General features: G+C 28.8%; 1 protein-coding gene across 6 annotated transcripts in view; it reads left to right on the top strand.

Annotated features, from left to right (window-relative positions):
* LOC127278900 (tolloid-like protein 2) overlaps positions 1 to 22,503 on the top strand; it is a 45,651-nt gene extending 23,148 nt beyond the window's left edge. For 2 of the 6 annotated variants that reach the window (XM_051300837.1, XM_051300840.1), the window contains 11 exons: positions 50 to 261; positions 1,402 to 1,609; positions 1,703 to 1,911; positions 1,991 to 2,225; positions 2,358 to 2,543; positions 5,549 to 5,794; positions 8,524 to 8,744; positions 8,896 to 9,078; positions 9,329 to 9,458; positions 9,638 to 9,822; positions 16,707 to 22,503. In XM_051300837.1, coding sequence (XP_051156794.1) covers positions 50 to 261; positions 1,402 to 1,609; positions 1,703 to 1,911; positions 1,991 to 2,225; positions 2,358 to 2,543; positions 5,549 to 5,794; positions 8,524 to 8,744; positions 8,896 to 9,078; positions 9,329 to 9,458; positions 9,638 to 9,822; positions 16,707 to 17,038 — 2,347 coding nt within the window. In that variant the 3' untranslated portion in view covers positions 17,039 to 22,503. Of the gene's footprint in view, positions 1 to 49; positions 262 to 1,401; positions 1,610 to 1,702; positions 1,912 to 1,990; positions 2,226 to 2,357; positions 2,544 to 5,548; positions 5,795 to 8,523; positions 8,745 to 8,895; positions 9,079 to 9,328; positions 9,459 to 9,637; positions 9,823 to 12,209; positions 12,430 to 16,706 lie in introns of those variants that run through there. The other 4 variants (XM_051300838.1, XM_051300836.1, XR_007842563.1 and 1 more) reach the window with 3 other exon arrangements.
* Positions 22,504 to 23,094: the final 591 nt, after the last annotated feature.

The following is a 23,094-nucleotide window of genomic DNA, read 5'->3' as shown; positions in this document are numbered from 1 at the left end:
TTTTTACAAGATATGATGATTTTGAAATTATATACTCTATTTTTTTTAGTTGTGTTCACGAATACATGGATGTATACACAGAAATACGATCGGATAATGCGAGTAAGCTGATAGATACTCCTTTCGGAGGACGATATTGTGGCCCAATTCCACCCAGGAAGAGAGTTTCCCTATACCAGGGAATAGCACTTAGCTTCTATACAGACAAAAATATAACCTTGTCTACTCTCTTTAGCGGCTGGTATTCATTTATAAACGCCTGTAAGAATCTATTATTATTTATTTCCTACAATTTCACGCACTAATTAAAAAAAGTAATTTTGTTTTCTATTAATTAGAAAGTCTTTTAACAGTCCCTTTATAATCTTTTGTAGTTTTATTTATAATATTATTGTAATAATATTTATTATATAATAAAATTATAATAATATTATTATTATTTATTTATAATATTATGATTAATTATTTTTTATAAAATTTTCTTTTCAGTTTAAAAATGGCCCTAGGAGGTGAAATTGATTTTTGAGTGAAATGAGTTTTAAGTGAAATGACTTGTTTCAGCCCTGTAGATTAATTTTTAAAAGAAAACGCGAAATTTTCAAAAACTAAAAATGATTTTTTTATACACTTTTTTTATGATTCTGAACAATCAATCGTATGGATTTTTTAAAATTTTAATATTTTCAAAAAATAAAATTTCTAAAATAGTCAAAAAAAATTTTTTTAGTTTTGTTAATTCAGAATAATTTTAGATCCCAAATAATGCCAGAAAAAAATTGACATCCCTTAACAATATTAATTTCGATGCATTAAAATTTCATCAGTACCTCCCCTTAAATTTGCCATAAAATGATCCTATATCCAAGCTTTATTAATAAATTGAAACGGAAATATGATGCAATAAAGACAGGTGCAATTTAAAATTTTAGTGAATTTTCATTGTCTGATTTTAACAACCTACCATTTTTAGACGAGTATTTAAAAAAAAATTGAAATTGATCCAAATAAAAGCTGAGGATTTCATCTTTAAAATAAGCCTAAAGCACTTAAAAATATTTACTGGTTATTAAATTATGACTATTTTATATAAAAACAATGCACGGATGATTTTTAAAGCAGTGTATCTAGGTACTGCTTACTAGACTCGCATCTGACTGACAGCTCCAAAATGATGATATTTCCAAAATTCAAAATAAAAATTCCTAACTCATTTTTTTCAAGTCAAAAGTCAATTTTCCTTCCAGGTTAAATAAAAATACATAAGATTTACCTATTGCAAATTTTGTTATGATGCCAACATCAAAAACGATGAGCATAAACATAAAAAACGGATTCTAATCAATAAAATACCTACTGCATTTAAATGTTGTGAAATATGATTTACATACATTTATTTTTCAGCTGAATATGAAATTGGAACACCTCTGCCCAGTCTACCATGTTCTTTTATAATAAATTCAACTATAAAGCGCACTGGGAATATTTTGTCTCCCACGTATCCGGGAACGTATCCGAAAGATCTTATTTGTACTTATCAGTTTATTGGAATACCTGGACAAAGAATACGTTTAGAATTTCGTGATTTCGACCTTTTCTTTGGAGGTCTTCAGTAAGTTGTACAAATTTCTTCTTCTTTAATATTTAACAATATTTTATTTTATAAAATAAATAAAATGAAAATAATAAATAAAAATTTTTGTAGCTGCCCATTTGACTATGTAAAAGTATATGATGGCTTAAATATTTCGTCAGCGGTGATAGGAACCTACTGTGGACAGCAAAGAAATTTAGTCTTGTATTCATCCGAATCTGTTTTATTTGTTGTATTCTCAACACTCCAAAGAACAGCAAATACACAAAATCGAGGATTCAAAGGGATATTTGAATTTTCAGAGAGTTTTGTAAAATTAGGTACAATTATACGTTTTTTTTGCAATTTCATTTATATAACTAAATATAAAGATATTTTTCTAAAAATTATTTTTTTCAGATTTCATACTTAATTTTGAAGGGCAACACATTAGAGGCACAGAGTGCGATCAAAAAATTTTAAGTAAAAAGGAATCTTCAGGGTATGTTGTCGGTCCCAATTATCCATTTCCTTACATTCCGAAAGTAGTTTGTCGATATTTCATTTATGGAATGCAAGATTTTCAACACCTCGAACGAGTGAGATTGGAATTTTCTATATTCTCCATTCCTATAAAGCCTTCGAATAACACCGAGTAAGTAATCTCGACTTAGATTTTATTAAACTGATCTTTTTACTAATTCAAAGGCATTCCTGCCAAATATTGTTATATAACTGTTATTCCTATTGTTGTTTTTAAAGTATCAATAAAACATTTTTTTTCTAGAACAACATGTACAGACGGATATTTAAAAATATATTTAAAGGGTCAGGAAGCAACTGATTCTTACGATAAATTTGACCATGAATTGTGTGGAATGAATACTATTCCTCCAAATGTGGTTAGCGATGGTCCGCGACTAGTTATGGTCTTCAGCAGCGGAGAATTGCAAGGAATAGGCTTTAAAGCAAAGTAAAAGAAATGTTTTTATATTTTTATACATATTTTTTATTTTTCTTTATATTTGAAAATTCATTGTTTATTTATTTCAAATTCTTTTTTACAGTAAAATTCTTTTTTTTTAAACTCGTTTTCACAACCATCCGGGATACATGAATATTCCCTACATTGAACTTATAAGAATTTTTATTTAAGAGAATTTTATAAAGTAGATTTTATATTCAACCGAATTTCCAAACAAACAAATTTTTATTTAGCCGAACTTTTATATAGCAGACACTTTAGTTCACCGAATTTTCATTTAGCACTATTTCGTTTCAACAGAATTCTATCTTATATTCTTTAATAGAATTACTACTTATCCAAATGTTTACTTAAAAATATTTTCATTTCACCATGAATTCACATTCAAAAGAATTTATATGTAACATAACTCTTATTTGACCGGATTTTCATGAAGGAGAATTTTTATTCTAACCAATTTTAATTCAACAGAATTCTCATGAATTGGAATTTCTATTTAGCTTAATTTTCAAATAGCATAATTTTCATTTCATCGAAACTACATTTGATTGAATTGGCTGTCTAGTAACTTTTACCTACTTGGTCAGACATTTTGGTTTTTATTTCTCTTTCTATCGTATAAATTAAAGAAAGACGAAAAAGGAAAATGGTTGTCCGAAGTAGGTAAACACCAGATGGCGTATTGAAGTTTAGCCAATCCCAATAAGATTCAGAATTAAAAAATTGCTTTTTACTCAATTTATACATGTTCTTGTTTATAAAATAAGATTTTAACTTATAAATTTATAATTTTAAATAAAATTTCAATATCAAGGAAATAAACACCGTTTGGTGAAATAGACGTCTGCGTTCGCCATTTTGGCACATAAAATGTAAAAGTTCTTTGAAATGACAATTCTATCAAAATAATGGAGTTTCGATGAAAAAGAAAATTATACCATTTGTAAATTGACCCAATTAGAAATTCTATTAAATAATAATAATTTGTTTGAATAAAAATTCGGTTAAATAAGAGAAATTGTGTTAAAAATTAATTTAGTTAAATAAAATACTGTTAAGAGAACCCGGTAAGAAGCGAGAAATAGAGAAAGATTTAAATTTTGTATATATTAAGCGTAAGTTGATCATTTTCAATTATTCTGAATAGTCGAATTTACGTTTTTACCCAATTTCCCAGTGAACATCTAAATATCAAAAAAATGAATTCTTTTCTATTCCCAGTATAGATAAGTCAATAGAAGAGAATTCAAACTTCCTATTTTTCTTAATGCGCAAAGTTCTTTATTTTCAAACTTTTTGGCAGCGAATAGAAAAAATTAAATGTTTGGAGAGTAAATTCTAAATATCTATTCCTTTCAATCGCCAGCTTCAAAATTTCCAAAGCGTATTGAAAGGAATAAGAAATTTGAAAAGTGATGTACATGTGGTTATTTTTATAAATTGACTATAGCTCAGGCCATTTGGAGCGCATTTAGAGGAATAGAAAATGTGGAGAATAAATAAGGCATTTCTATATTTTACAATTGACTGTGTCAGGTTATATGTATAATTTAGTCGAGTATAAATTTTGACCAAGTCAATTAAGAAGAATAGATTTTTCTACTTTTTTTTGCTTCATCGAGGAATTGAATAAAAACGTAAATTCACCCATTCAAAAGAATTGGAACTTTAAATTCTTTTCAATTATTCGCTTCTTACCGGGAATATTTAGATAAATAGAAATTCGATTGAAGTTCAATTCTGTTAAATGAAAGTTCTATTTTGTAGAAATTTAGATAAATATAAATTCTCTTTAAGGGGGAGTGACACCTTTGACCCGAAAAAAATCGATTTTTTTTTGTTTGCTTTAACGATACTTTATGATGTGTAGATTAGAAATTATATTATCAAAAGCGATTTCGAAGTTATTTTATATTCAAAAATTCGAAATCTGCAGAAAGGGTCCAAGAGCGCTTGGAGTGCTTGTTAGAGCTATCGGCTATTTTCTCTTTTACGGTGGTAACAATTGCGTTCTTCTACGCTCACAGCCGCTCAAAAGGCTGAAGATGAAGCCAATATTAATGTAGAAGGCCAATTATACGGTGCAGGCATCGCAGATTAACGTTGAGTTTATTTTTGTATAAGTTTTCATATGTCAAAACTTTAAACGCGTTTTTCTCGAAATGACATTTTTCAAAACAGTGGGCAGTCTAGCTCGGCAGTTTTGATTGGATTGACTTCGGGAAAAGTTTTTTTTGATCGTCATTTAATAATGCTTTAAAATACGTAGCGGATTTCTTTTTTGGTTTGTTTGTTTTTTTTGGCAATAGACTTTTTGAAAAAATTTTGACCTAAAAATCGACTTTTTCCTTCAAATAGCTGCCAAATCCACAAAAATTAATATTTTTAAAATAGCCTTTAGCGGCCTCTGTAGGCAACAAATTGAAACTTTTTCAAAGTATAAATATATTTTCGTAAACTTAAAAAGTTAACAAATAAAGTCCTCGAAACCAAATTTTGTTTCCTATATTCCTGTGTCTTAAAAAAATTTATAAAAAACAGGTTCAAAAGAGACCTTAAAGGTGTTACTCTCCCTTAACGAAAGTCGCGTTAAATGATAATTTAGTGAATTAGAGAATCTGCTTTACAAAGTTCGGCTAAATAAAAATTTTGTTGAATTTTAAAGTTTATTTTTTTAAATTCTCTTAAATATAGATTCAATAATTTTTAATTCCAACACTTCAAAAATTCTAATAAGTCCAATGTGGGGAAAATTCGTGCGTGTCCAACCACCCTACTGAAAGTTGCACTTATTATAGAATCATATATAACGTATAATGGAAGAAAAGAAAACTTTTTTTATTTTGATTCATTTATAGAATTTTCTGTAGTTAAAAATTATTATTCATTTTATTTAGAGAATTTTTTTCGGTATATAATAAAGTATGTAATATGTCCTAGTTATTTCAAATAAAGAAAGTGTATAAAATTTAAAAAAAATTGTATATTTGCAGATACACATTTGAAACGGAGTACAAGATACCTGGTACTGCAGAGCCTGACGGCAGTTGTACATTTACGTATCGCAGTTCCTCACGTAAAAAGGGAGAATTCAATTCTCCACGTTATCCTAGTAATTATCCAAGCGACACAAACTGTACTTATAATTTCTTAGCAACTCCTAACGAACAAGTGACGTTAATTTTCGATCATTTCAAAGTGAAAACGAAAAATGCCAACATAACTGTCGGACATTATGGGTAAGTCGTTTTTGCTCCTCTTGTGCAGGCATCAAATAAAATTTTTCATGAAAATCCAACAATTTTTTTTTAAACTTAATTTGACAATTTTGATTTTGAATATTTAAAATCAGGACGCATGGATATTAGGGGATTTAGGGGCAAAATGCGATGGCTAAGGTTTGAAGTTTAATTAAACTAACATTATTATATCAATTTTTTATTGTTTATTACAATAATCATCTTTGGGAATCAGCCTTCCATGGCACAATCTTATTAAGAACATTTGTTACATAATAAAATATAAAATTAACAAAACGTAGAAAAGTGAAATATGACCATCTTGCCTCCCCTGGGGGAAAAATGGGATACTCTATATAAAAAGCAAGCTGGGGTTTACAAAAAAATCAATCTATTATTGCTTGCAATCTTCAAAAGTGAAGGTTGCATCTTCACCTTTTTTCCAAACTGATTTGTGGGACAGAAAATATTTTTTCTGCTAAATTGAAACCCATTTTTCGCCCACCACATTTTTCATGCTCTCTACTGACCAATTTTCTCTACATGTCTTTATTTTATAATTTTTTTACCCTTCTACAAGAAAAATGAAACATTTATACAAAACTAATTAACTCTTGTACTTACAATAATATGTTTTTAATTATATGATAAAATAAACTCCATATCCCATTTTGCCCCCTCATGCGAAATGACACTAAAAAGTTAACCAATAAAAAGTATGATTCAACAAACAATTATACAAATGTTTACCTGCTAGAGTAGTGAGTAACACTTATGAAGAGCAAAAAATGTTATATAAAATGCTGTTATTTACAAAATAAACACGTTCTGAACAAAATGGATAAGTTAGAAGAAAATCACCAAAAACAGTTTTTTTCATAAAACAACGTGGTAAAAAGAAAAAACGTGATATAATCGTTCAATGTTTTTACCACCTAAAAACTGTCATATTGGTTCCACATTATGTGCAATACGACCTTTATTGGTCCATTAATGTGTGAATAAAGGCAACTATCCCGTTTTGCCCCTACGTCCCCTATATTATTTTTATTTTTTATATTTATGATGCATTTTACGTGTAATGTCCTGAGTTAAAAAATTGATTTCTCGAAAAAAAGTGAAACTTGGGGAAATTGTTGTCCTACCTGATAGTAAAATATCCCCAAAAAAATTTTTGACTTTTTTGAAATTTTGGGGGAGATAGAGGGGGGTCAATTTTATCAGTTTTCCCTGACACCGCCTACTATTTGAATTTTTTCTGTCTATAAATGCAATAAAAAAAATTTTGGCAGGTATGTTTTTTGAAGGTTTTTTCATGCTCTTTCCAATGGTGAATTCGTTTTTTAAAATTTTTGAATTTTGACCTTGATTTTCTATAATTAAACATAAATTTCCTATTTTCACTAAAATCGATGCGATTTTTTTTTAAAATAAATAATTGCAAACGAAAGCAAACCTTCAAAAAACATACCTGCCAAAAATTTTTTTATTAAATCTATAGACAGAAAAAAAATCAAATAGTAGACGATGTCAGGGAAAACTAATAAAATTGACCCCCTCCCCTCTATCTCCCCCAAAATTTCAAAAAAGTCAAAAATTTTTTAGGGATATTTTACTATCAGGTAGAACAACAATATCCCCAAGTTTCACTTTTTTTCGAGAAATCAATTTTTTAACTCAGGACATTACACGTAAAATGTCTCTTATATATTTTTTAGATTACACAGGTCTACAAAGTTTTTTTTTGAGATATCAAAGTGGTTTCCAATGTATTTTTGTGTGCTGAACACAATCCCAGGTTCCAAAATTGCGTGTCACATCAGGATTCTGAGTAAAGTGGGGGTAATGTCTTCAAAAACCGTGTTTTTGAGGGTTTTCAATATTTTTTGTCTCATTAACCTGACGTGATAGACTTCTATATAGGTTTAAATTTAATCTTAGATCGTACACTTTAAGACTCATATGCTAAAGATAAAAAAAAATTGAAAGTTTTAAAAAAATTAGGTTCAAAACACCCAAAAAGTTTATTGGGGTCATTACTCCCATTTTTTCAAAATTTAAAAATTTGTTTTATCTTGTACAGATGGGTATTAAAGTGTACGATTTAAACTTTAATTTAGGCCTATAAAGAAGTCTCTATAACGTCAGGTTAAGGAGAAAAAAATACTGAAAACCTTTACCTTAAAAACAGGTTTTTCAGGGTGGTTTACCCACATATTTTTCAAAATTAAAAATTTTTTTTATCTTGAGGATATGGTTCTTAAAGTGTACGATTTACACAGAAAATTAAAAGGCATTATAAAATAAGCTTCAACGCTTATTATTTTAATCAAATTTTGCTTATTTTAATATCAAAATGGATTAAAATAAGCAAAATTGGATTAAAATAATAAGCGTTGCAGCTTATTTTAATGCCTTTTAATTTTCCGTGTAAGTTTTAATTTAAGCCTATATGTATATAAAAGTGTCTAGCACATCGGGTTAAGGAGAAAAAAAATACTGAAAACCCTCAAAAACACGACTTTTGGAGACTTTACCCTCGCTTTACTTAAAATCCTAACGTGATACGCAATTCTGAAGCCTGGGATCGAGTTCAGGACATAAAAATACATTGGAAATCACTCTGATATATTTCAAAAAAAGTCCTACTTTGTAGACCTGTGTTATGTATTTTATTTTTAAAACAATATATTTGCTTTTGTTTTAAGAAGAATACTGTTTTTTTACAGACTTGACCTTTGCCAAGACGATTGGGTAGAGGTTTATAACATGTATCAAGATAATACCGAAAAATTAATAGGAAGGTATTGTGAAATGACAGCACCAGGACCTGTGGAATCAAATCTTGGTGCACGGGGATTAAAAGTAATTCTCCACTCCGATTCTGAACTCGTGTACAGCGGCTTTAAAGCACGATATATTTTTGAAAATACCAAATCGATTTTTGGAGGTAAGAATTTTTGTTCATTAAATCAATAATTTTCAAACATTTTTTCCATCAAATGCCAATATTTTTTTTTATTTAAAGGCGCAATTTTTGTACCTGCGGAAAAAAAAATTTTTAATTATTTATTTTCAATATAAAAAACATATTTTTTCAGATTGTGGAACAAATATCAGTAGTTTGGATTATGGAGTAATTACGAGTCCCAATTTTCCAAATAACTATGATGGTCCTGCAAAAAATCTAGCTAGTAAAACATGTAATTGGTTCATAAGTGTGAAACCAAATCATCAAATACTTTTGAATTTTGAGCTTTTCTCTGTGGAAGGAGACCAAATAAGTAAGTATTGTATTTGGGGGATTTTTCCTCAAACATCTCAGTCAAAAATTAAAAGTTCTGTGATTGACTTGAAACTTTAGTAAATTATTGTCCTATATGAAATTAAAAAATTCCTAAAATAGTATCTTAAATTTTTTTTTTAAATTAAAAAAAATTATAGAAAGTTGTGTGACACAGTCATTTTCAAATCTAACTACGATAAAATTTTATGGATTTTAATTATCAACAATGTTTTCTTTTAAATTTTCAGACCGAGGTTGTCCAGCTGCTGTGTTACGTATGTGGTTTTCGATTTTGAATTCACCACTCGAATTATGTGGTGTTAAGAATCCTGAGGAACATTGGTTTTATCTCTCGGAAAACAACAATATGCGTTTAAGGTTTCCACTATGATTCCAAACTGATTTCTTTTCTAAAATTTTCATTCTCATTAATGATAGTTTTTTTTTCAAAGAAAAATTGAACAAAATAAAAAATGAAATAATAGTATGTGAAAATAAAACATCTGAAACATAAAAAAATAATATCAATAATAAATAGTACTAATAAATGTTTGCAGTTTCATAGCGGCAGCGAAAGCAGTTGGCCAGACTGGATTTCGAGCAGTGTGGACGGAAGTGATAACGGACACCGATTGCCAACACCAATTCCTTTGCAGTAAAAACAAATACTGCATTTCCTCATCCTTACGATGCAATGGCATTGATAATTGTGGACCAGATGACCTGTCGGACGAAGAAAACTGTAAGTTTCTTTAAAGCATTTAACAAAAGTCACTCTAATGGCAGTCTGTTTGATGTTGATTTTGCTTTTCCTCTTTAATATATTACTCGTATATACTTCATATATATACTATTTTCTAATATATTAGGTGCAATCCCTCTCTCTAGAATGTTTAGAATATGCTATGTTGTTAAAACTCAAATCTGTATTGATTATTATCTTCTTCCGTCGTGTTGTTATATTTGAGCACAAAAAATTCTCTAATTCTCTAACTTTATACTTTTCTCTTTAATTTACTGTTATTTCGTGATATACATACAAATACATGATTCTTATGTATTATAATTATAGCGGTATGATCCGTTTAAAATTCAATGAAATAAGTATATACTGAGCACATAAAAACAATTTTTACCCCAACCTCTATAAACACCATCATTTTCCCTCTTCCGATGTCTTTTGATGATCTCTCATATATTATTATATATTTTTGTCGAATCTGAGGAAAATAGAGAAGATTTTTTTTTTATCAAAAGAGTAAAAATGAAGTTGTAAAAAGGAAAATTTAGTTTGATGTGCATTTTTACACAAGTGCGATAAATTTATGCCTAAAGGGAGGGAAGTATCTTTAGTCACTTAAAAAAATAAGGTAATTTTTATGGATTTTTGAAAATTGAAAACGTTATTTGTAATTTAATTTTATACCTATTTACATATAATAATATAGGATATAATAAAATAGAAAATAATATTGCTGTTTAAATGAACGAAAATAATTTACTACTTCTTTAAATTAATATAAAACTTTTTTTTGTATCAAAAAATGTAGTTTTCATTAAAACTAACATGAATCAATAAATTAAAGTTAAAAAGTGACAAAATAAAACGTTAATGCAAAAAAATTCATGAAAATTGTTTTTTTATAAGTGTCCAAAGATCCCATTGTGCCCGCAAAAACTCAATATTTTATGTTTATCTTCAAGATATGTTTTTATAAACAAAATTATTAGCATATTTTTTCACAGGTACTTTTTTTTAACTCTTTTCAAATTCGGATTTTTGACTAGACAAAATTTGGAATATTGCGCACATTTAATGCGGATTTTCCACGTACAGATTTCGAATTATATTATGTACATACTTCAAACCACTGATCTCTATATTATAAACTGATTTCAAATTCAGATATATGTGCGGGTTGTCTGTTTATTTTAAATTTGAATTGTTGCGAACTGTTTGCGAATTGCCTACATACAAATTCTGCATTAACTTCGGAATAAGTTTTTTGATCGAAATCTTCAAAAGGAAAATACCAATAAGCAAATTTGTTGGATTAAGTAGGAACAAATTATAAAATTTACAGTTAAGGAAGAACCCTCCCTGCATAGTTAGTCAAAACAGCAACCATTTAAGTTTTCATTTGAACCAATCAGTACTAATGCAACGCTTGGTAACATATTGCATTTGTTACTTTCCCGTTTTGCTTTGTGTCGTCTGCATCGTTGCCAAGCGTTTTGCTGAGTAACTGCTGATTGATAAAAAAAAGTGTTTTTTATACAAAATAATTATTTAAACATATAAGTTATCATGTTCCCTAATAAAAAATATAATTGTCGGACAAAAAACCGTTTTTTATTGTTTGGTTTACGTTCTTTTGAACATTAGAGGACATCTACCTGTACCTCCTCTTATAAATCTTGTCTCACATTTTTCCTCCTCTGCTCTGAACACAACGCAGTCTTTGTGTTCTTTATTGATGCTAACGGTGAGGTTTTCCGTTTTTGTCTTGTTCTCATGAGAAACAGTATTCGATAACTTGAAATCATCTTTTACTTTTTTCGTTCCGCCCTGACTTATTAGATTTACCCAATACCACTTATTTGACTCTTACTATAGAGTATAAACGGTACCATGAGGATCCGGGTGCTCATGGAGATTTATCTCTATCCGAACCGTTGGGTTTAAATTGTGGTGGCGTCACTATGACAGTTTAGCCAAACTAAAAGCAGACTTCCTCAAGACTGATTTCAGGTTGAACACCAGTCATTAACCAAGTAAGGAGATTTAGACTTTAGTGATATATTCCAATGTGGAACATTCTAACCAAACGCTATTAATCTAAAACCTGTGGAAAAAGTGTCTCCAGTAAAAGAACGTTTGTTTTTAAAATTTATAAAAACCATAACGTGAAAATGAACAAAAAATATTGAACTTTTAAGCTTTATTGGGTTAAAAAGGATTTTACAAAAAAAAATAATATAATTTATATTATTAGTGGCTGAAAATTGTTAGAATTTCAGTCGTACATAATAATAGATAGGTATGTGATACGAAGAAGCAGAGTAAAGTGTAAAATGAAAATTATAAAGGTACAGGTGATTTTATAAGATTAGATTTAAATTTTTTAGGTAAGTAGTACGTATGTAAACGTACAAGAAGTGAGAATGGTGGTGGGATTGGATGGGTGAATGGTTGTATGGTGTCGCAGGTACAGCATCAGCTCCAACGGCACCAACAATGACTGGAGTCTCTGCCATGCTTCTCTCTCTGTGCTTTGTGTTCGTGACCATCTGAGTCCTTCTCAAGGCTTCCGTCGCAAGATTCGGCATGTTATGATCTCCTTATCACGTGAGTTCACTCACACTTTACCTCAATTTTTTAATCACTCATCAATATCAAAATTAAAAAAGAAAAAAACACATCAAAATTGGCCACGAAAAAAATATAAACGCGATATCAGTAATAATAATAATTATTCACTGTATTCATATATTTTTTCCAACACAAGATCAAAATGCATGAAAAAAAGACGAATGTAATATGACATGCTTTTTTGTATTTCAATTTTTGATCTATCTCTTTATACCTATATATGAACAGGGTGTCCAAAAAGTATGGACACGGACAATTATCCCGGAATATTTACAGGAAAAAGTGAAACAAAAATTTTTAACACAAGGATCAATGTTGAACAATTTTTGTTTGAATCACTTTTTTCATTCTTTTTTCGAGATATTTGAAAATATCTAGATTTTTTGAGCATCTTGTACTTCATTTATCTATGAATGCATGGAATTTGGTCTTTTCTCGAATTTTATATCAAATAACTATATGCATTTATCTTTCTCCTTTGTCTTCTTGTCTATAAATATAAATATTTTTCTTCACTTCTGCAAAAATTGTCACTTAATCAAAATTAATAATTTACAATTTTTCGCATTTTTAGTCGAAATTCGCGAAGTAAAATATTATCGGATATTCATTCATAAATCATTCATTAACAAAATATAGTATAAAGTAAAGTGAAAGTTTCTAAAATATCTATTACTTTGAATTATTCTGAAATTTTTATTCGACATTTTTTTATGACAACAAAATCAAATGTTTCAAATACTTTTGTATATCTGTATCTGATTATATATTGTTATTTAAAATTTTTAATATTTCTATCATTCTTGTGAATTTTATTACCATCCCTACCAAAAAATAGCGATCCATACTTTAAGTAGGGATATATAGAGATGAAATAATAATTTGTGAATAATATTTCAGAATAAAATAAATTTTGAGATGAACAATGGGGTTAAAAGAGATATCTCAGGGTACCATAGGATTATCTATCTAACGATTATTTACACAAATTAAGTAATACGTTAAGAGAAGGAGAGGGTAATGGTGAGAAATATGTTACAAAATTTTTGAACTCTCCCCTACAGACCTTGTAAAACCCTTTTTATTTATTTTCTGGTCACAGAAATGAATTTAAAGTTATGTGACTGTTAGGTCTGTAATATTAATTTGTCCATAACTTACCTTGTAAAATACTGAATAAATTGAGTTGAAATTTTATGGAGGAGTTCCAAATATAATAAGGAATGGTTGTCAAGTGTGAAAATGTTGATATATTGTTAAATTATTATTATAAAATACTTGAAAATAGTTAGAAAATGTGGGGTTAGGGGTGTCGGATTTTCTAACAATTTTTAAGCCTTTTATTATATTTATTTCACAGTTTTCCTAAAAGTATCAAATTGAGACCAAAAATTGCATCAAATCTTTGCAACGTTTTGATCCACATAAGTTATATCAAAAAGAGATCGTTTTGTGTGTATCATTTTTAGAAATGATACACGAAACGGTCTCATTTTTTGATGCAAAAAATTGAATCAATTTATATGAATCATGGCCGAATTGAATCGACTCAAAATTAAACGAATTTTTTTCAGATATTTTAGTAATAGTACAATTGCGGAGACCATTTCACTATTTAATTTGAAAATGAAAATAACAGAAAATCAAAGACAATGTGCAATTCGATAATTAAAAAGTGACAGCTTATAAATATAACCTAAAATGCATGAGAAAAAATTTGTCGATAAAATCAATATAGCCTAGCTTTTTAGAAGGTAGATGGCAGTTTTGCTTTTTATAAAAACGATTCAGAAAAAATTTAAAGAAAGAAAATAGATGAGTGCTGCCATCTACCTTCTAAAAAGCTCGGCTATATTGTATCATTTCTAAAAATGATACACAAAACGATCTCTTTTTGATATAACCATGAAGTAGGATAAGGAGAGGTAACGCCTGTAGCCAATCGCTAGAAAACTTGACACCATATAGGGGGGACCACAGTAGTACGACTTTCTATTTTCCTACTGTTGACAGCGCTTGCGGTGGGAAATATTTGAATTATATTTTATCACGTGACCTACCGCGAAAAGAGAAACATAACCTGAATGTTTCACATGGTGTTTTTGTTGTTAAAATTCAGTCGTTTGTTTTACACATGAAGTATTTCAGTAATGTGTTAGTGTTTTGAAAAATGAAGAGTTGTTTTATAAAGCATTGCGATTCGGGTTCCAAAACCCAAATAAAAAGAGATGGTTGTGTTCGAAGTCAATGTACATTCAACACAAAACAATTTGCCAAGCGTTGTCTCATCCATTAGGCAATACAACATAATAAATTCCAGTGTCAATATTAAACTATTATTTGATTTTTAAAATATTTCTGACATTTTACAGTTAATGTATTTGCATAATACCTTCATATTCATTAACTTAACCTAACGTTGTAAACAGCTGACTTGCAGCCATGTTGCAGACGATAAATTTTAATTCTTCGCTTTCCCCAAAGGAGCGCTCGCGACATTAGGAAAAAAGAAAGCCTACTACTGTGGTCCGTCTATCTGAGGGCCAATGAATATACGCCGTTACCTCTCCTTATCCTACTTCATGGATATAACTTATGTGCATCAAAACGTTGCAATAGAAAAAGATACAACCAAGTTTACTGTGTTAACAATATATCAACATTTTCGCACTTCACAAATTCTTTATCATATTTGAAATTCCTCCACAAAATTTAAGCTTAATCCATTCAGCATTTTACGAGATAAGTTACGGACGAATTAACATTACAGACCTAATAGTCACGCATGATCTTAACTATCCTGAGTGGTAGATGCAGTAAAAATGGCGTTCCTAATTGTTATCGCTTTTCAAAATCAAAAAAAAAATTTAATTTAATGCAATATTGGTGTTTTGGCATATTAAGGTCCCGAACACTAATATTTTTGTGAAGAACACCAATATTGTCTGATAGGAACAAGCTGTAATCAAGATCAGTTACTTTTTCTTACTGATTCAATCTTTTGTTCACGTCTGAATTAATAAGTCATCCAATTTTAACTATTTCAACCAGGAAGATTGCACTGACTCAATCTAAACGAGAATCTGTTTAGAATCTTACATGTGAATAACAACAAAAATCATTGGTTTCTTTTTCTTAAATCTAACACATATTGTATTTGCTGGGATCTTGATTTCAGCTTACTTTTGAAGCTGAATTTAAAGTGTAAACGGAGTAAGACCAATTAGACAATGAGAGACTCATGCACAATACATGGGCTTAATTTTTACTGTGTTATTTATATCAAATAATCATTATTTGAGTCCATTAAATGGTATTCGTTTCAAATACAGAAATTGAGCCTCAGCGTACAATAACAACAGGTATTTGGGTACGCTTGGACTGTCTGTCCCAACCGCAATATCTACTTCAAGTTGCGTAGAGGGGGATAGAATCTAGTTTCCTTATTGGCCCGTTCTCGTTTCCACCGCGCAACTCGAAGTAGATATTCCTTTTGAGACAGACAGTCACCTGTTATTGTACGCTGAGGCTCAATTATTGGTTCAAGTACAGTTTATTGTATAAGGTAATTAATTACCTTATTACCTCAATAAACTTTCAATGAGTTTTTAGTGAGTTTATTCCATTTATTGGATCGCGCTCTAGGAGTCAAACGAATTTTATACATAAAATTTATTTAACCTAAATAAATATTTATTTGGCTCTGTGATAAATATATTTTTTAGTTTGTTGTTTTTTTTGTCATGGTAACGTATAAGAGTGAGAGAAATAAAAGCCTTCTTTGTTTCTCTCACTCTTATACATCTGTTGAAGAATATTTAGATAAATTTTTATCAAAAAATATTGATAATAATTAACGCAATGAGAGCAAATTGTTGAAGACTATTTAAAAAAAATGTACACTGTTCACAATAAGTCTTCTCAAAATCATATAAAACATAAATATTTGGTAAAAAAATTACACTCTCTGAGTGTGAGATTATCGAGTATAAAAAAATAGTGTGTACGTCGTTCGGTCTCCTTTGTGTACTACTCTTTGCATTGTACAACCTTTTTCCTCCATGCAGAATATAATAAGTTCCCTTATCTATATTATTTATTACATTGGGACTTCAAATATCCGCCGACATCCTTGAGATATCTTTTAATTAAACAATAGATTTGTCAAAAAAAAATTGAGTTTTCGAAAACTATTGATAGTGAGGGCAATAATAATTGAAATTGATAATAATAATAAATGTAAAAATTTCTAGGTCGTGTGGAGGTTCCCGAAGATAACTACGCGGTTCCAGCGAGCTGTGCTGTCATTGCCGTCCTCATAGCTCTAATACTCTGCTTTCTGTGTCATCGAAAGTTGAAGAGACGCGTTCCAGAAGTACCCATCGACGATTTGCAACAACGTGTCGAGGATCGACATCACTGTTATCATCATCATCATCACAATCTCTTGCACCATTATCAGACTCAGAGCCACAGTCACAATTTTAATCAGTACCAAATTCAGGAGCCGAGCCCACCCAGCGAGAGCGAAGGGGAACAAGAGCATGTGTGCGGCGACGATGCGAGTAGTCCCGACAGCGTGTGACCGTGGATGCTTGCAACGTGGTATAAAACGCTACGACCCTCGCACTCTCCCACGTTGCTTCCTGGACTACTTCTTCTTTGCAATTTGTTATTGTTGTTATTTTTATCGCTGCCTAACGGAGGCAGTTTATTTACCGTCCCCAACATCCATCGTCATATTCGTCAACGAACTATACCCGAAATCAATTAATAAATGCAAAATTTATAGTATACGTATATCAAATTTTATTTTATATTAATTATTGTAATTATATTATTTTCCCATGTGTGGCTCATTCATATTAAACTACGTTATCGATTTACAGTGTAGAATTTTAGTTATATTTAAGGGACGTTTCACGTGAGATTTTCATTCAAAGTTTATTTTTTACTGGAACATTTTTTTCGAAATCTTTATGAATATGTTTTTCTCTGTCGTAGTAACAGCTAAAAAATAATATTATCTATATATGAAATTTGTTCGATTTTTCTTCAATATTTTAAATACTCTCTAAATCTGAATTAGTAAAAGTGTTTAACAATTTCAATTAGTGACTCACTTTTTGCTTTAAAATTAGTAAAATTTTACTAATTATTAGTAACTTTTAGTAACAATTAGTAAAATTTAACTAATTCTAAAGCAAAAAGTGAGTCACTAATTTAAATTAGTAAACATTTTTACTAATTCAGATTTAGAGAGTATATTGATTGATTTTTGAAATTTTTTTTAATCCAGTCTCCGATAAATAAAGAACTTTTTCCCATACATACGAAAAAGGAAAAAGTTCCTTATTTATCAGAAACTGGATTTTAAAAAGCTTTCAAACATCGATAATATCGGTTCCCAAATAGCATGTAACCTTGCCATGCAATATTGACAACCTTGCACGGCAAACTTGCCGCAAGCTTCAAATGTGTCACCTGACCCTAGCTTGCATGGTAAGCTTACCGAAAGATTGCAGTGTAAGGATACTGCAAGATTTCTCAGTAAGCTTGCACGGTAAGCTTGTAGCAAGGTTGATGCAAGGTTTCCAAATAACCTTGCTTTAAATCTAAAAAATTTTTTTTTAATTTTTCGTCAAATTTATATAATTTTATTATTTAAATTAGACGAAACATTTTTTTTTAAAATTTTTTAGGTTTAAAGCAAGGTTATTTGGCAACCGTGCATCAACCTTGCTACAAGCTTACCGTGCAAACTTACTGAGCAATCTTGCGATAATCAATGTGAGTTGAAAGTAAATCTTAAGAAATCGAGAAGTTGACAAAACGTAGTTTATGAATGAGCCCCGAGTTTAAGTAAAATCAAGTAAAATTTTTTTTTAAATGAGCTTTTCTTTCTGATTCCAATAGTGTAGATTTCCATGAGTATTTTGCAATAAGAAAAAATGAAATTTTTTTTCAGACCACAGTATTGAATCTTTGTCTACATAAACTTTAAAAAAGCTTTTAAATTTCAGAAAAAGAACATAAGTAAATACCCTTATTTCCTTCATTTGGTCAATTACAAGATGAATTTTATTAAAAATGGCTTCACGGGTATTTTTGGTTCATTTAATTATTTAATATTTATAAATAATGTAATATACTCAGGGAGCTTAACAGTATTGGAATTTAATAAGCAAATTTTAAATATCTTGGAATTTATTTTTATTATTTTGTATTGGAATTCTTTATGTTTTTCTTTACATAAAATAATTTGAATTAATATATCATTGTAATGATTCTGTAATTATAATATTCTAAAGTTAACAATTGGGATAAACCGAATAAATTAAAAGTCATTTTATTTAAATAATTGAAATAAAGCGTGGGCTGGTGTTTTGATACTGTTTATGTGATAAAAAGATAAAAATATATACGTATATTATAGTGAATAAAATTCATTTTTTTACCATTATAACAAAATTGCAAATATAGAAGTGATCGTAAACTTCTAATACATATTTAAATATTGAACTTGAAGAGTAAATAAAATTATATATATATTTATTCAAAAACTTTCTTAAGTTATTATTAAAATTAACAATTATTTTTTATTTAAAAGATTTGAAGCATTATGAATATTGTTTAATAATAATATTTTTTACACAACATTGAGAAATAATAATATTATTCTTCCTAAAGAAATACTTCCGAGATCCTATAATAATTTACATCTTTTTAATGTCATTTTTAAATAGCCACGAAGAGAGTGAGAGAGAGAGAGAGAGAGAGAGAGAAAACTTTTTAATATAAATTCAAAGTACATTCTTTACTAACTTGCTTTTTAATTTCTATAAAGCCGGCAAAAAGTTTCAATCTGAACTGTGTGCATGAATTTCAATATATAACAGTCGATCGCTACAATGTGCTATGTATGTTACATTTGACTAAATTGCCTTACATGAAAAACGTACCTTGAAATTGTACGATTATGTTTCTAATGCAAGCAAAGTAAATGGGACTACTGGCACTATATACAGGTATACCTGACTTTGAAGCTGAAAACGAATATTCGCTTTAATTTACAGTGATAATTGTATTTGTATAATTTAAAATATAGAATTTAAATAAATAATATTTAAATTAATAATAATAATAATAATTTGAAAAATAATTTTTTAAATCATTACAAAAAAATTTTGGAAAGTTTATTAAGAAAAAATTGAAGACATAACTTTGAACCATTAAAAATTTCTGAGATTAAAGCAGTTCAACCCCTTGACATAACCTCAAACTAAAAATTGGTTTTATTACCAAATAGAACTATATTCAGAAAAAATTTGTTTGAATCAATCTAATAAATGTATACCTATACAGTTAACCAAACTTTTGGTTGAATCAACCACTTAAAATCAACTCTTCAGTTTGAGGTTATGTAAATGGGTTGAACATAACCTAAAAATCATGACAACTTATCTTAATGATTAAAATATATCGAAACTAAACTATGAAATTAAAAAGTTATTTTATAAATATCGATAATATTTTAAAAATTGGACATTTTTTTGCGAAGAACAACAAAAATCAAAGCGAATAATTGATTTTGTAGTACAAGCTCAGTATATCTGCCATTGTTTCCTACCGAAACGGCTCCTTGGAAGCTCACTGAAAACGCATTCAAGTAATAAGTTTTCAGGAAGTTTTCAGTGAGCTTCTAGAGAATTATTTCTATCGGTAGGGTTTTGTAAAAGGTGAATTTTTAGTAAATTTCACGTACACTGATAAAGAAAAGACTCAGTGTACATAATACGTATTTGTATAATCTAAGACAATTAACGAATACTGGAAAGAAAATAATATACGCTTATAAATTTGTATAAAATTTTAAATTCGTGTTACTCTAAAGTCGCAGCTCAGTGTAACGTCACTTGAATATATTGTAAAGGCCAAAAATGACTCAATCGATGGGTTTATACGCTACATACCTACTCTAAAATAAATAGCGCTGTTTCGATTCAACTTTAAATTTTAACAAATGTATTTAGTATACGCAATTAACAAAAATTTTACATTCAAATTTATTTTTTTAACAATTTTTTTTTTTATTACAAAATCTTATATCTCAGAATTTTTATAGTTTTTTTTCGTTATTATAAAACTCATTTTTGTAAAAGATCAATGTTTATTTAATAGGGTTATCTTCAAGTTTCTCAAAGAATACATTTTTTACAAATTAACACTCAAAATATTAAAAGAAAAAAAAAATTTTTAAGAGTTTTTCTTTATGCATGTGCATACGCAGCAAAATTTCTCAACTTTTCCTACAATAAATTATATAAAAACAAATTTGGATCGGCCTGATCTGGAAACTTTTTTTTTGAGGTGGGAGAGTTACAGTTGAGGAATTTTGACCCATACACATACATATATTATATATAAATTGTTATCATTACATTTATAGATATACATATTGTACATAATTAGTTTAATAAATTACACTTGCCTGCATGTGAATAGTTTGAGACATTTTTCATAATGAAAAATCTTTTGGGGAAATTATAATATCGCATTCCATTCAGAGAAAAAAAGTTGAAATTTGCAGGCCAGTGTTATATCTTTATATATCCAGCTTTTGTTAGAACTGCAACGAAAACATCTAAAAAAAAGTTTAAAAAACTACATGTTTCCTTATTTTTCATTTGGATCTCTCTAAATCTAAATTCGTAAAAGTGAGCTACTACTTTAAATTAGAGGCATTTTACGTGTAATGCCTTGAGTTAAAAAATTGATTTCTCGAAAAAAAGTGAAACTTAGGGAAATTGTTGTCCTATTTGATAGTAAAATAAACCCAAAAAAATTTTTTACTTTTTTGAAATTTTGGGGAAGATAGAGGCGGGTCAATTTTATCAGTTTTCCCTGACACTGCCTACTATTTGAATTTTTTCTGTCTATAAATGCAATAAAAAAAATTTTGGCAGGTGTGTTTTTTGAAGGTTTTTTTTTCACTAAAATCGATGTGATTTTTTTTTAAATAAATAATTGCAAACGTAAGCTGAGGTTTTTCCAATATGTATATAAATTTTCAGAATGCCGATTTTTTTTGTTTTCGATATATTAAATGTCAAAGATTTTATGTCCGCGCCCCAACTGGGATTTCCTAAAGTGAAGTTTATTCGAAATTACTGTTACATATCAGTAAAAATTAAAAAACATCAATATTTTTTAAACAATTAGTATTACAAACAAATTTAGTTACAGTAGAAACTTATATTTCATGACATAAATAAATAAATTACAAAAAATTGGTTAAAAGTTTAATAATTTTTAACTACAATTTTTAAAATAATTTATTCAACTAAATTATTATTTATTTATATAAATTTTATTATTATACTATACATTAAAAGTATACCATTAATTAATTGCAATTTTTATTAATCTACCCCGTCATCTAATTACTGTATGATATTTACTTTCAATTTCTCATATGCGTTAGTTAGCGTAGTTGGTTAAAGCGTTAGGTTGTAGGTTCGAATCCCGTTGGGTGTTAGAGAATTTATTTCATAAGTTTGCGTTAATTGTAAGGTACATCTATTAAATATGACAAATTCGAAAAATATGCGATTCATGTACCTTAATAACCTATTTTTTATAAATATTATATCCACTTATCTAACACTCAGAATATTTGGGCATAAATGGGGTCACTTTAAGAATTTTCTGGGATTTGTATGAACATTAAAAAAATCTGAAAATCTACATTTATTGCGCCGTAATAATAAATATTTATTTTAGTTGAAAATTATATATATGCATTATTTTAACAATTAGAATATTTAGCTATAAATAGGCTAAATTTAGAATTTTCCAACCTTGGTAATTGATTGGAATCATCGTTACAAGCCAAGTTTGGGCGTTCTTTGGGAAGGCCCATTTTGGACATTGGGAAACCCAATCTGGGACAGATTGGCGCCCAGTCAACTTTTCCACACGGATAGTAGCTCACTTTTCACTAATTCAAAGTTAGAGGGGAATTAAAAAAAATTGTTTGGATAAAACATATTAAGAGCCTGTCTACACCGAGAGCCAACCAGGAGCATTAAATTTGATACTCAGGCGTATTAAACGAGTAGATTATATTCGCGTCTGCGCAGATGTACACAAACATTCTGCGCAGACGCAAATATAATCTACTCGTTTAATACGCCTGATCATCAAATTTAATGCTCCTGGTTGGCTCTCGGTGTAGCCAGGCTCTAATTATTATATTAAATTAAATTATCCTTGTTTTAATGCGAATTATATTACAAATGAAACAAAGTTCTAAATTCTAAAAAATTTGAAATTTCTATATTTAAAATATTGCGCATCAACCACTGCTGGATATATAAGAATAAATATATACGTATATTTATTAATCTATTTCTAAATATTTTATATCATGTTAAAAATTGTTTAGTAAATTGTTTGTCTGAAAAAGTTTTCAATTTGGGATTATTTAGAAAAATTTAAAAAGAGAATTTATTCGAATTGATATTTGGGAAAAACTTTTTCAGCAAATCAATATACAATTCATCAATATAATTCATACTGAATGATGTATAACTATTAATTGGATAGCCATACCAAAGTATATATTCTAAACTATATATA

Source organism: Leptopilina boulardi, unplaced genomic scaffold (assembly GCF_019393585.1).
Source record: "Leptopilina boulardi isolate dan_hultmark-lab unplaced genomic scaffold, ZJU_Lbou_2.1 LbouV2_213, whole genome shotgun sequence".
NCBI classification, from domain to species: domain Eukaryota; kingdom Metazoa; phylum Arthropoda; class Insecta; order Hymenoptera; family Figitidae; genus Leptopilina; species Leptopilina boulardi.
This window is presented reverse-complemented; position numbering and strand designations above follow the sequence as displayed.